The following is a 12,444-nucleotide window of genomic DNA, read 5'->3' as shown; positions in this document are numbered from 1 at the left end:
ACTGCGTGTGCGGCACGGTGTGTGACCGCACCGCCTTGGATCCCTCCAAGTGCCGCTTGGGTTACCACTTGGTACTTCCTAACCAGTTAAACACCGTTTTTATTATTATTTATTTACTGAGTCTGACCAAATTCTCGAATCTGCCCTAGTGCTTGGCACATAAGAAGCCCTAAATATCGCAATTTTTATTATTGTTATTATTATTGACAGTGTCCGACCTGGCAGCGTGGCTCAGTGGAAAGAGCCCGGGCTCGGGAGTCAGAGGTCATGGGTTCAAATCCCGGCCGCGCCACTTGTCAGCTTGTGTGACTTTGGACAAGCCACTTCTCTGTGCCTCAGTTCCGTCGTCTATAAAATGGGGATTAAGACTGTGAGCCCCCCGTGGGACAACCTGATCACCTTGTAACCTCCCCAGCGCTTAGAACAGTGCTTTGCGCATAGTAAGTGCTTAATAAATGCCATTATTATTATTATTATCTTGCATCTGTCTCAGCACTTAGCTCAGTGTTTAGTATACGATAAGCCCTTAAATGAAATTATCATTGTTACTGTACCGTGTTCAACCTGATTGTCTTGAATGCACCCCAGCGCTTAGCTCAGTGCTTGGCACATAATAAGCCCTGCAATACTATTATTATTATTATTAGACTGTCCCCGTCCTGATGATCTTGTACCTACCCCAACGCTCAGTACAGAGCTTGGCACATTGTAAGCGCCTCTCGAGTGCCCCAGTTATCATTCATTCAGTCAGTTGTATTTATTGAGCGCTTACACTGTGTGCCGAGCACTGTACTGGCACGAAACGCAGTCTCTGGCCTCAGGTTTACCAGTCTGAATTGGGGAGCAATGCCTAGGAATTGATTGATTGATTGAGAAGCAGCATTATGTAGTGATTAGAGCACAGCCCTGGGCATCAGAAGGACATGGGTTCTAATCTAGACCCCAGCTCTTGCCTGCTGTGTTACCTCGGGCCAGTCACTTAGCTTCTCTGTGCCTCAGTTACCTCATCTGTAAATGTGGGTTGAAGACTGAGCCTATATGGGACAGGGACTGTGTCTAATCCGATCTCCCTGTATCTAACTCAGTCCTTAGAGCAGTGCCCAACACAGAGGAAGTGCTTAAGACTGAAAACTTGTTGTGGGCAGGGATTGTGTCTGTTTTATTGTTACATTGTACTCTCCTGGGCGCTTTGGGCCGAGCTCTGCGTACAGTAAGTGTTCAATAAATATGATTGAATGAATGAATAAATGCCACAATTATGATGATTATTATCCGGTGTCGGGGGGGGAATCCCTCAGGCCCTGCTGTGGGCCAGGCTCTGTACTGGGCACTTGTCTGGAGGGGTGAGTTGGACCGACAGGCCCTTGTGGTCTGAGTTGGACTACAATCAATCAATCAATCGTATTTATTGAGCGCTTACTGTGTGCAGAGCACTGTACTAAGCGCTTGGGTAGTACAAGTTGGCAACATATAGAGACAGTCCCTACCCAACAGTGGGCTCACAGTCTAAAAAGTGCTTTTGCCCACAGTAAGCGCCCAATATCTCTAGCCCGTTATCTCTAGTACAGTGCTAAGCATTTAGAACAGTGCTTTGCACATAATAAGTGCTTAACAAATGTCATCATTATTATTATTATTATTACTACAGTGCTCTGCACGCAGTAAGTGCTCTATGTTGCCAATTTGTACTTCCCAAGTGCTTAGTACAGTGCTCTGCACATAGTAAGCGCTCAATAAATACGATTGATGATGATATAAATATGATTGAATGAATGAATCTCTAGACTGGAAGCCCATTGAGGGCCGGGATTGTCTCTGTTGTCGTATTGTACTTTCCAAGCGCTTAATACAGTGCTGTGCACACATTAAGCGCTCAAGAAATACGATTGAATGAATGAATGAATGAATGAACATGGGCCTAATGGGAGCCTGGCCTAGGAGGGAGTTTGCGGAGTGTCCAGCAGGGGGCAGGGCTCCGGGAGACGCGTGCAGTTTGCGGAGCGTCCAGCAGAGGGCGGCCGAGCCGAACCACCTGCGGGGGGGGGCGGGGCTTCGGAAGGGGCCGGAAGTTCGCAGAGTGTCCGGCAGGGGGCAGCAGAGGCCAGGCTAGTCGCGGGGGTGGGTGGGGCCCCCCCTCCGGGAGATGCGGGCAGTTTGCGGAATGTCCAGCAGGGGGCAGGGCCCCGGCAGACGTGAGGAGTTCTCAGGATGGCCAGCAGGGGGCGGGGCCCCGGAAGGGGCCGGGAGTTTGCGGAGTGACCAGCAGGGGGCAGTCACTCAATCGTATTTATTGAGCGCTTACTGTGTGCAGAGCACTGTACTAAGCGCTTGAGAAGTACAAGTTGGCAACACATAGAGACGGCCCCTACCCAGCAATGGGTCCCTACCCAGCAAAGGCCCTACTGAGTCCTTTTAGACTGTGAGCCTACTATTGGGTAGGGACTGTCTCTATATGTTGCCAACTTGTACTTCCCAAGCGCTTAGTACAGTGCTCTGCACACAGTAAGCGCTCAATAAATACGATTAATGATGATGATGAGAGCTCACCTCCTCCAGGAGGCCTTCCCAGACTGAGCCCCCTCCTTCCTCTCCCCCTCCTCGCCTCCTTCCCTTCCCCACAGCACCTGTATATATATGTTTATACGTATTTTTTACTCTGTTTATTTTACTTGTACATATTTATTCTACTTATTTTATTTTGTTAATATGTTTTGTTTTGTTCTGTCTCCCCCTAGACTGTGAGCCCACTGTTGGGTAGGGACCGTCTCTATATGTCTCCAACTTGGACTTCCCAAGCGCTTAGTACAGTGCTCTGCACACAGTAAGCGCTCAATAAATACGATTGAATGAATGAGTGGGCTCACAGTTTTGCACATAGTAGGCGCCTAATAAATGCCATTATTAATTACTTACTAAGCGCTTGGAAAGTACAACTTGGCAACAGACAGGGACAGTCTTCTAGACTGTGAGCCCGCTGTCGGGTAGGGACCGTCTATATGTTGCCAACTTGGACTTCCCAAGCGCTTAATACAGTGCTCCGCACACAGGAAGCGCTCAATAAATACGATTGAATGAATGAATGACAAGCCCTCCCCAACAACGGGCTCACAGTCTAGATGGGGGAGACGGACAACAAAACCAAACAAGTAGCCAGTTTTCACGGGGCCAGCCGTTGCTCGGGTCCAGAGAAAAGTTGGGCTTCATTCCCTCTCCGAGGTTGGAGCTGCGGAGCAGGTGCGATGGGAAGAGGAGAGTGAGGGGGCTGGGGGAAGGAAGTTCCATCTCCTTCCCCCGGCACGGAGTGCGGAGTCCCGAGTTGAACTGTACTTCCCAAGCGCTTAGTACAGTGCGCGCTTAGTACAGTGCTCTGCACACATTAAGCGCTCAATAAATGCAATTGACTGTCCCTATATGTTGCCAACTTGTACTTCCCAAGCGCTCAGTACAGTGCTCTGCACACAGTAAGCGCTCACTAAATACGACGGATGATGATGAGTGCCAGCCCCGACCGGGCAAAGGGCCCTCTTGGTGACCGTGGACAATTCACCTTCCCCTCCCTGGGCCGTGGTGAAATAGGGGCAAGATTCCCTGCCTCTCAACCCTGGGACGTGGCTTGGATAAAAAGAGACGATAATAATAATAATGATGGCGTGTGTTAAGCGCTTACTACGTGCAAAGCACTGTCCTAAGCCCTGGGGAGGATACAAGGTGATCAGGTTGTCCCAAGTGGGGCTCACAGTTGCCATCCCCGTTTGACGGATGAGGTCACCGAGGGCCAGAGAAGTGACTTGCCTAAAGACGCACAACTGACAGTGGGCGGTGCCGGGATTAGAACCCATGACCTCCGACTCCCAAGCCCGGGCTCTTTGCACTGAGCCACGCTGCTTCTCTGTGGTTGGCTATGGGATGGTTGGCATGGCCGGGCTCCGGGAAAATGAAAGCACCGCGGATCTGGTCTCTAGGATAATCGTTGTTTTCTTGACGTTGGCACCCCCTGCCCCACACTGGGTGATTCGGGTGGTGGGTTGATGCCCGCTTTCTGGGGCCGGCCACACCAGCCTCCTCCTGACCCATTCCATCTCGGGCCCGAGGGGTGAGTCTAGGCGGCCTGACGTGTACCCCCTCTCGTCCCCCCGACCCCAGCAGAGCCCGCGGGCCTGGCGCCGCCCCCCGCCCCGAGCCCGCGGCCCCGAAGCCCTCCCCGCCCGGCCGACGTCTCCCCAATGCGACCATGGGAACTGGCGGTGACTAGGCGGCCTCCCTCCGACCCCCTGGGCCAGCGGCGCTTCTCCGGGGGTCCCTGCAGCATCCCGGCCCATCTCCGGCGAAGGTGAGGGAGTCCGGGGGAGGGGCCGGGGCCCCGGGGGGGCGGGGGGGGGCCGGGGGAGGCGGGGGTCCGGGCCCCCTGACCGGCGGCCCCCTGCGCCGCAGCCCGGCCACGCGGCGCCCTTGGGGTCGCCGGGACCGCCCCCCGGCCGCGGGGCCGGCCCAGGATGAGAACGCGGCCCAGCCCCGCGCCCCGCTAGATGAGCCCCGAGCCTTCGCTCTCGCCAGCCCAGCGCCCCGAATGCTGCACCCGGCCGCCCACCCGCCCCAGCAGACGCCATTCATGGTCGATCTCCACGAGCAGGTACGGGCCCGGGCCCCGGCGTTGGGCCGGGCGCGCGCGGTTGGGCGCTCGGTAAGTCCCGGCGGTGGATCGATGGGGGCGGCCCGGGGACGAGGGGGCCCAGCCTGACCCCGGTTCAGCGAAGCGGTGGGCTCCCGACTCGGTTTCCCCGGACTCCCGGAGCGCTCCCGCCTGGATCCGTCCAGTCCCACCTCCGAGCGGAGCAGGAACGGGGGGATGTGCCCCCCGACCCCCGAGGGGCTGTGGGGAAGGGGAGCGGGGAGGGTCCCCCCCCCCCCCCAACTCGGCTCTGGTCTTGCTTTTTCCAGGTTCACCAGGGCCCCGTCCCGCTGTCCTACACGGTTACCACGGTAACGGCCCAAGGCTTCCCCATCCCCGGGTGCAGCGCGCAGCAGCTCCCAGGATGCTCCGTCATGTTCAGTGGTCAGCATTACCCCCTCTGCTGCCTCCCGCCCCCGGTGAGCAGGGGGAGCCCCGGGGGGCCGTGATGGGGGCGGGGGGTCCCTGGAGCTGCGGGGCAGATGGAGGGAACTAGAGCTCATCACACACCTCGTCAGCCGTCTTCACGTCGTCGTCGTCCTGTCTTTTGTGAATGTTCACAACCCCACACTTTGTGCGGCCCCCTCCCGAACCGGGGAAGCCTGGCGCGTGACTCTCCTTGTCGTCGGTGTCCATACGTAAAGGGTGCCTGCTGCGGGCAGGGCACTGTGCCGGGCTCCCAAGCACTAGAGGGGGGCTTGCCAGTGGTCAAGCCGGGCACCTGGAGAGCGGGATCCAAACCGATGGTGCCGCTCCGACCGGGGAGACGGGCAGGCGCTGAACCGGTGGGCACGAGCTTGGCCTCATCAGTCGAATTTATCGAGCACTCACTTTTGTGCAGAGCACTGTACTGAGCACTTGGGAGAGTACAGTAGAACAATACACAGACACATTCCCTGCCCACAACCAGCTGACAGTCTAGAGGGAGAGATGGACATTAGTTGAAATAAATAGACGACAGATCTGGTTGTGAGCGCTGTGGGGCTGGGAAGGGGGATAGATAAAGGGAGCAAGTCAGGGCGATGCAGAAGGGAGAGGGAGAAAGGGAACGGAAGGCCTCTTGGAGGAGACGGGCCTTCGATAAGGCTTCGAAGGAGCGGGGGCAGAGTCATTGTCCGTCGGATATGAGGAGGGAGGGAGGATGTTCTGGGCCTGAGGCAGGGTGTGGGCGAGAGGTCCGGAGGTGAGCTAGAAGAGATTGAGGTACAGTGAAAAAGTTGGCAGTAGAGGAGCAAAGTGTGCATGCCGGGCTGTAGTGGATGACCAGCGAGGGGAGGTTGGAGGGGGCAAGGAGATGGAGGGCTTTAAAGCCGACGGTGAGGAGGCAGACCAAAAGAAGGCGGGGGAGCGGGTTAAGGAGGGCAGGTGGCATCAGCTAACTGGGGGCCGGCCTGTCGCCCGTTCGAGCCCCGCGGGGATGGCCCGAGGACCCCCACGGGGATGGCCCGAGGACCCCCCGCTCACCTCAGGTGCCCGAGAGAACCCAGTAAAGGGCCAGCAGCGCGGGAGGGTCCTGAGGATAACGATACCCCGGAGGCCCCTCCCTCCCTCCCTCCCTTCCTTCCTCTCTCTCCATCCCGAGGCTCTGCTCGCCCCAGTTCCAGGGGCGGGTTGGGGCTCTCGTTGCCCCCTTGCAGTTCAGCCAGGTGGAGACCGGGGGGTGATGGGTGGATTGGGTCCCCGGGGAAAGAGATTCCCTGGTTTGGGGGTGGGTGGGCTGTCACCCTGCCCCTCTCCCTCCTTCCTCTGGCCCCTCTCCCCCTACCAAACCCAAAACCAGGAGCCGGGCTGGGACCCCAGCTAACCGCCTCCCCCTTTTCTCTCTCCTGTCTGCCCCGTCCCTTTTCCTCCGTCTCTCTCTCTCTCTCACTTGTACTCATCTCTCTGAGTCTTTGACCCTCTCTGTCTCTTCTCCTGTCTCTTCCGGTCTCTCCCTCTCTGTCCCCTCATCTCTCTCTGTCCGGTTGGCTTCATCTGTCTGTCTGTCCGTGCCTCTCTACGTTGGTCTCTGTCTCCCTGCCTGTTTCTGTTTTGTGCCTCTCTTTCTATCCCCGAGTCTCTTTCTCTGCTTCCACCTGCCTTCCTGGGTCTCTGTTCCTCTTTGTACCCGTGTCTCTCTCTGCCTCCATGCGTCTTTCTGTGTTTCTCTCTGTCTCTGAGTCTCCATCCCTCTGCTATCTCCTTCCATCTTTCTCTCGGTCCCTCTTTGTCCTTGTGTTTCTCTCCGTCCGTCTTTCTGTTTCTCTCTGTGGGTCTATCTCCGTCTGCCGTTCTGTTTCTCTCTGTCCTGGGTCTCTTTCCTCCGACTTTCTGTCTGTCTCCATCCGGTTTTCTCTCCGTGCCTCTATCTCCGTCTGCCTTTCTGTTTCTCTTTGTCCCGTGTCTCTTTCCTCCGACTTTCTGTCTCCATCCGGTTTTCTCTCCGTGCCTCTTTGTCCCTGCTTCTCTGTTTTCTCCGTCCTCCCGTCCGCCTCCATCCGTCCTCGTCTCCGACTCTGCGGGTGTCCGCGCCTCTCCCCCTGCCTGTGTCCGGCAGCTGATCCAGGCGTGTGCCCTGCAGCAGCTGCCCGTGTCCTACCAGACGTTCCCCCCGCTCATCTCCAGTGACCATTACATCCTACACTCCCCGCCCCAGCCGCCCCCCATGGCCCCCCTGGGCCAGTTCGTGCCTCTCCAGCCCCAGCACCCGCGCATGGTAAGTCCCGCGGCCGGGGGGCGGGGGGCGAGGGGGCCGGGGGGCAGCGAGGAGCCCGGCCGACCGCCCCCCGCCCTCTCTCTCTCTCTCTCTCTCTCTCTCCCCCGGCCCAGCCTCTGCAGAGGATAGACAACGACGTGGAACTGCGAGACCAGAACCCCATCGGGGCCTTCACGTACACTCCCCCGTCCCACCACAGCCCCCCGGCCCTCTCCCCGTCCGTCCCCCTGCATTACCTCCCCCACGACCCGCTGCACCAGGAACTGCCCTTCGGCGTGGTAAGTTGGGCCCGTCGTATCTATTGAGCGCCGACCGTGTGCAGAGCACCGTACCGAGCGCTCGGGAGAGGACACGGGAGCGATAGCCACGTTCCCTGCCTCCGGCCTAGCGGGAGAGGGGAGAGGGTACCCTGCTCCGGGACCGCCTCCCCCTCTTGCCCGCCTTCCCCCCGGTGGGCACCGAAGCCGGGCAGGGGAGCGGGGTGTGCCGCGGGAACCGCCCCCGGGCCATTTCCGACGGTCCGTCCGGGGGTCCCCGTGCCCGGCGGGCGGTCCCGGGCGGGTAGCCGCCCCCTCCAGAGCTCTCCTCCTCCTCTGTCCCCCTCAGCCATACCCTCCCATGATGCCACGGAGACTGAGCGCCCAGAGATACCGACTGCAGCAGCCCCTGCCCCCGCCGCCCCCACCCCCGCCCCCGCCCCCGCCTCCCCCGCCGCCCCCCTACTACCCTAGCTTCCTGCCGTATTTCCTGTAAGTACCCAGCCTGGCACCCGCGCGGGGAGGGGGTGGCGGTGGGTGGGAGCCCGGCCTGGCACCCCTCTGCCCTCTCCCCTCCGTCTCTCCGTCCCTCACGCCTCCGTCGTCCCCGCAGCTCCATGCTTCCCGTGTCGCCAACGGCCGTGGGCCCCACGATCAGCCTGGATCTAGACGTGGACGACGTGGAGATGGAGAACTACGAGGTGACCGCTCGGGGACGGGACTGGGGCCGGCCTGCTTCCCGTCAGCCTCCCGGGGCTCCCTCTCGTCCGGTCCCCCGGGGGATCCGGGGGAGGGGCCCGGCCCGAAAACCCTCCTCTCATCCGTGGATGGGCTTCGCGGGGTGGGAGCAGACCTGCCCTTTGTCCGCACCATCCGCCCTCCTCCTCCTCATCTTCTTCCACCCCCTCCTCAGGCGCTGCTGAGCCTGGCCGAGCGGCTGGGGGAGGCGAAGCCCCGGGGGCTGACCAAGGCCGACATCGAGCAGCTGCCCTCGTACCGCTACAACCCCGAGAACCACCAGTCGGAGCAGACTCTGTGAGTGCCCCCCTCCCGGCCCGGCCCCGGCCCCTCCGGACTCCAAGCTCGCTGCGGGCAGGGAGCGTGTCCGTGCTATTGGCCCGATGGGCTCTCCCAGCGCTTGGCACAGTGCCCTCCGCACAGCAAGCGCTCCGTCAGGCCCCCTCGGGTCACGTGGCCCCACTTGGGGTCATCGAGCGCGGCCCGGTGGAAAGAGCAAGGCCTTTGGAGTCCGAGGTCATGGGTTCAAATCCCGGCTCCGCCAAATATCAGCTGTGTGGCTTTGGGCGAGTCACTTAACTTCTCTGTGCCTCGGTTACCTCATCTGTAAAAAGTGGGGATTAAGCCTGTGAGCCCCACCGTGGGATCACCTTGTAACCCCTCCAGCGCTTAGAACAGTGCTTTGCACATAGTAAGCGCTTCATAAATGCTGTTATTATCATTATTACTGTGGAGCCCATCCCCCTGCCTCCAAGCTGGCGGGCCTGGGTCTTGTCCACCCCCTCCTCCCCGGGGCCTGGGGGCGGCCCCCAAGGTCCCTGACCGGGGTCTCCGGCACGGCCCCGCAGGTGTGTGGTCTGCTTCAGCGACTTTGAGGCCCGGCAGCTTCTCCGCGTCCTCCCCTGCAACCACGAGTTTCACGCCAAGTGTGTGGACAAGTGGCTGAAGGTAACGAGCCCCCCGAGGCCGGGAGGGAGGGAGGGAGGGGGCGGCCCCCAAACAGCCGGGCTGGGCCTGACGACTCTCCCCTCCTGCCCCTCTCGCACGCCCCCATCCCGGACCTGGTCTCCCCCCAACGCAGGCCAACCGGACGTGCCCCATCTGCCGCGCAGACGCCTCGGAAGTGCACCGGGAGGCGGAGTGAGGGCCCCCCCCGTCCCCCCCACCCCCCGCACGCCACCGCCGGAGCCGGAGAGGACCTTGGGCGGCCGGGCCCGGGGGCGGGGGGGCGGGAGAACCCTCCTGGGCCGCCGCGTCCGGCAAGGCCCGGGCCTCGCACTCCCAACCCCGGGCCCCCCCCCCCCCCCCCCGCCCCGCCCCCCCCCCCCCCCCCCCCCCCCCGAGCTGGTTCCGGGACCGTGTCGCGGTCAGCCACGCCTGCGCCCCGCTCCAGAGACTGGCCCTTCCGGCCCGGGCCCCGCTCCGCTCCCCCGGCCACCCCCGATCTCCGTCTGCCTGCCGTCCGCGGGGCCCCGGGTCCTGTCTCGTCTCTGCCCTCCCCCCCGAGGGGCTGTTAGGGGGGAGGATATGAACACCCCCCACTCCCCAGCGATGGGGGTCATTGGAGCGAGCGCCGGCGGGGGGGGGCGGTCCCCCAGGACGGACTTGACTGAATGGGTTCCCCCCCAAAACGGGGCCGGAGGCCGAGCCCCGGGGGGAGCTAGGTGTCCGGCCGCCCCACGGGGCACCTCCCTTGCACTGAGACGGGGTGTCGCCCGCGGCGACTTAGGGGGTCGGATCCCTCCGTCTCTCCCGTCGAGCCGGGCCCGGGGCGTCGGATCCCCGGATCCAATCAGCAAGCCCCAGGTGTGAGACCCCCCCGCCCCGCACCCCATTCCCCCGGGGGGTACCTGACGGCAACAGGGCGAAGACGGACAGGTCTGTGACTCCCTCCCCTTCCCCTCCGGGCCTCCCACCGCCAAGCCTTCGCCCCGAGGCTCCCCGGGAGAGCCCCTGCCCGCCCGCCCGCCCGCCCGCCGGCCGGCCGGCCCGCCAACCAGCCACTACATTCCAGCCCGGCCGCCAAGGACCGCCGCCATCCCGGGGGTCCCAGCCGGACGCCTGGGAGTGGGTCTCAGCCCCCCTTTTCCCCCCCACCGCCATCGCTTCCCCTTCCCCAGGTTCGGGGTGCCCACAGGCCCCCTCAGCCAGGCTCACCTTGGGGTTAGGTCAGAAATCTCTCCTCCCTTCCCTGTCCCCACGGGCCGTTCTCCAGCGCAGCTTTATAACTCGGGGTGGGGGGACCCTGGGGGAGCGTGTCCGTCCGTCCCCCCCAACTTCCAGGCAGACCCCGAGAGAAACCGGGGGAGCGGGCCGGGGCCACCGGCCCCCCATCCAGCACCAGAATTTCCCCTCTCCGACGTCGTTTTGCATGGACCTATAACAAGCAGCAGTTCTTTCCAAATCGTGTGTGGGGGGGTTTTTGGGGTGTCCTTTTTCTCTTTCGGTTTGTTCTCTGGGTTTTCTTTTTTCCGTTTGTCGGTTTTTAAGTTTCGTTGGTTTGGTTTTTTTTCCCCTTAAGCGAGTGGAAGAGTGTTAGGGCAAGGAAGGAAAAAAAAAAACAAAACCCCACAAAAACGCGTAGACGGAAAAAAAAAAAAAGCCGAGAAAAAAAATCGTAACCTCTGTAAATGTTTCACCAATATGCATGCGTGTATGACCAGCTTGGACGTTGGTGTTGGCCAGCTGTGGGGGAGGGGGGGTGGGGGCGAGGGTCTTTGTGCTCAGCTGATTACTGCCATGCACTGTACTGCACATATCCACAGACGCCTGACCGTATGACCGTAAGATTTTCAGGGTATTTTTCTCCCCCACCGTTCCCCTCGTCTCCAGCCCCTACCCCCCGCCGCCGTGGGTCAGCCCCCCGCCACCCCTGCCAGGACCACCGTGGAGTACCCCACGTCCTCGGAGCTGGAGGGGAAACGGGCCCCCTCTGGTCTGGGGGGCCGGCGGGGGGGGAGACCCTCCCTCAGGCCGGGCCCCTGCTGGAGTGGGCTTGGCGTCTGAGATCCGAGGGAGGGTCTCCGGGCCGAGCTGGGGGGGGGACGGGACACCCCGCGTGAAGCCGAGGGCCCGTCCGCCGCCCGCCTGAGGTAAGAGCGACCGGTCCGTGCGGGCGCTCCGGGAGAGCGGGGCCCCGGGGGAGAGGAGCCCCCCGACCCCTCCTCTCTCCCTCCGGGGCCGCTGCCCACCCCCACCCCTCCCCGACACCCCCCCCCCAAAAAAAACGAGCCACGTGAGGAGGCCTGGCACATCTGAGCAGGCGGCCACTCCAGCTCCTGTTGCCTCAGGGATGGTCCAACCACCATCAATCTCTAGAGCAGCGGCCTGACCCCTGACCCCTGACCCCTGACCCCTCGGGACCAACGCCCTCCCCGCCACCGCCGCCCCCCCGTCCCGTCCCTGACAACGATAGCCAAAAGTCTTACTGTATATAGACCTCCAGGTGACATTTCTATATTTATAGTGAACAGTGTTGAAAACCCCTCTGTTTTACACAGACAAACCCCACTCCCCGTCCCGTCCCCCCCCGGACACACAACACCCCGACAAACGACAACAACAACAAAAAAAACGGTTCGAAACCCTTACGGTCCCCTGGGCAGCAGGACATAAAGGCTCTCTCACAGCTCGTGTGCTGCAGAATTTTCCTGACGACAGCTAAGGGGAAATCAAAATCAAAGTGAAAAATGAAAAAAAAAAGGAAAAAAAGGACCATTTAAAGATGCCCCAAAAAATGAAAAAAAAAAAAACCCAATTATCTAGGATGTTTGTGATTTGCTGACTGCGCTGTAGGTGCCACTGTTACCAATGATTTTCCTGTGGTGGGAAAAGTGGATTGTTTTTACTGTTTTATTTTCACAGCTCCCGGGCTTCTGGTTGGGGAGTGACAGCCCCCCACCCCACCCCGCCACCAGCTCCCAGGACCTGTGTTCTGTGTTTAGAAAGTTTTTATATATATATATAAATATATATATATATAAATATATATATATAATTTTTTTTTTTGCTCTTGTTACTTGCACATTTTACAGTTACCTCATTTTCCCATGTATGTATTTGAAGAAAATGCTAATATATAGAGA

At 60.5% G+C, this 12,444-nt stretch overlaps 1 protein-coding gene across 1 annotated transcript; it reads left to right on the top strand.

Moving 5' to 3' along the window:
• Positions 1 to 4,149: 4,149 nt before the first annotated feature.
• Positions 4,150 to 9,539, top strand: RNF44 (ring finger protein 44). The gene is made up of 10 exons (XM_038771164.1): positions 4,150 to 4,330; positions 4,432 to 4,630; positions 4,939 to 5,088; positions 7,206 to 7,364; positions 7,478 to 7,642; positions 7,971 to 8,113; positions 8,235 to 8,322; positions 8,535 to 8,656; positions 9,208 to 9,307; positions 9,441 to 9,539. Exons 1-10 carry the CDS (start codon positions 4,224 to 4,226, stop codon positions 9,501 to 9,503), a joined length of 1,296 nt encoding a protein of 431 aa, XP_038627092.1. The 5' UTR covers positions 4,150 to 4,223; the 3' UTR covers positions 9,504 to 9,539.
• The last annotated feature ends 2,905 nt before the right edge of the window (positions 9,540 to 12,444 follow it).

This window comes from Tachyglossus aculeatus, chromosome X2, assembly GCF_015852505.1.
Source record: "Tachyglossus aculeatus isolate mTacAcu1 chromosome X2, mTacAcu1.pri, whole genome shotgun sequence".
In the NCBI taxonomy this organism is placed as follows: domain Eukaryota; kingdom Metazoa; phylum Chordata; class Mammalia; order Monotremata; family Tachyglossidae; genus Tachyglossus; species Tachyglossus aculeatus.
The sequence above is the reverse complement of the archived record's forward strand: the minus strand, read 5'-3'. Positions and strand labels throughout refer to the sequence as shown.

Excerpts from the sequence above, each read along its gene's own strand:
- RNF44 (XM_038771164.1), top strand. The coding sequence starts at position 4,224 with ATGCGACCATGGGAACTGGCGGTGACTAGGCGGCCTCCCTCCGACCCC. Across the intron at positions 4,331-4,431 it reads CCGGCCCATCTCCGGCGAAG|CCCGGCCACGCGGCGCCCTT; the intron begins GTGAGGGAGTCC and ends CCTGCGCCGCAG. Across the intron at positions 4,631-4,938 it reads TGGTCGATCTCCACGAGCAG|GTTCACCAGGGCCCCGTCCC; the intron begins GTACGGGCCCGG and ends TGCTTTTTCCAG.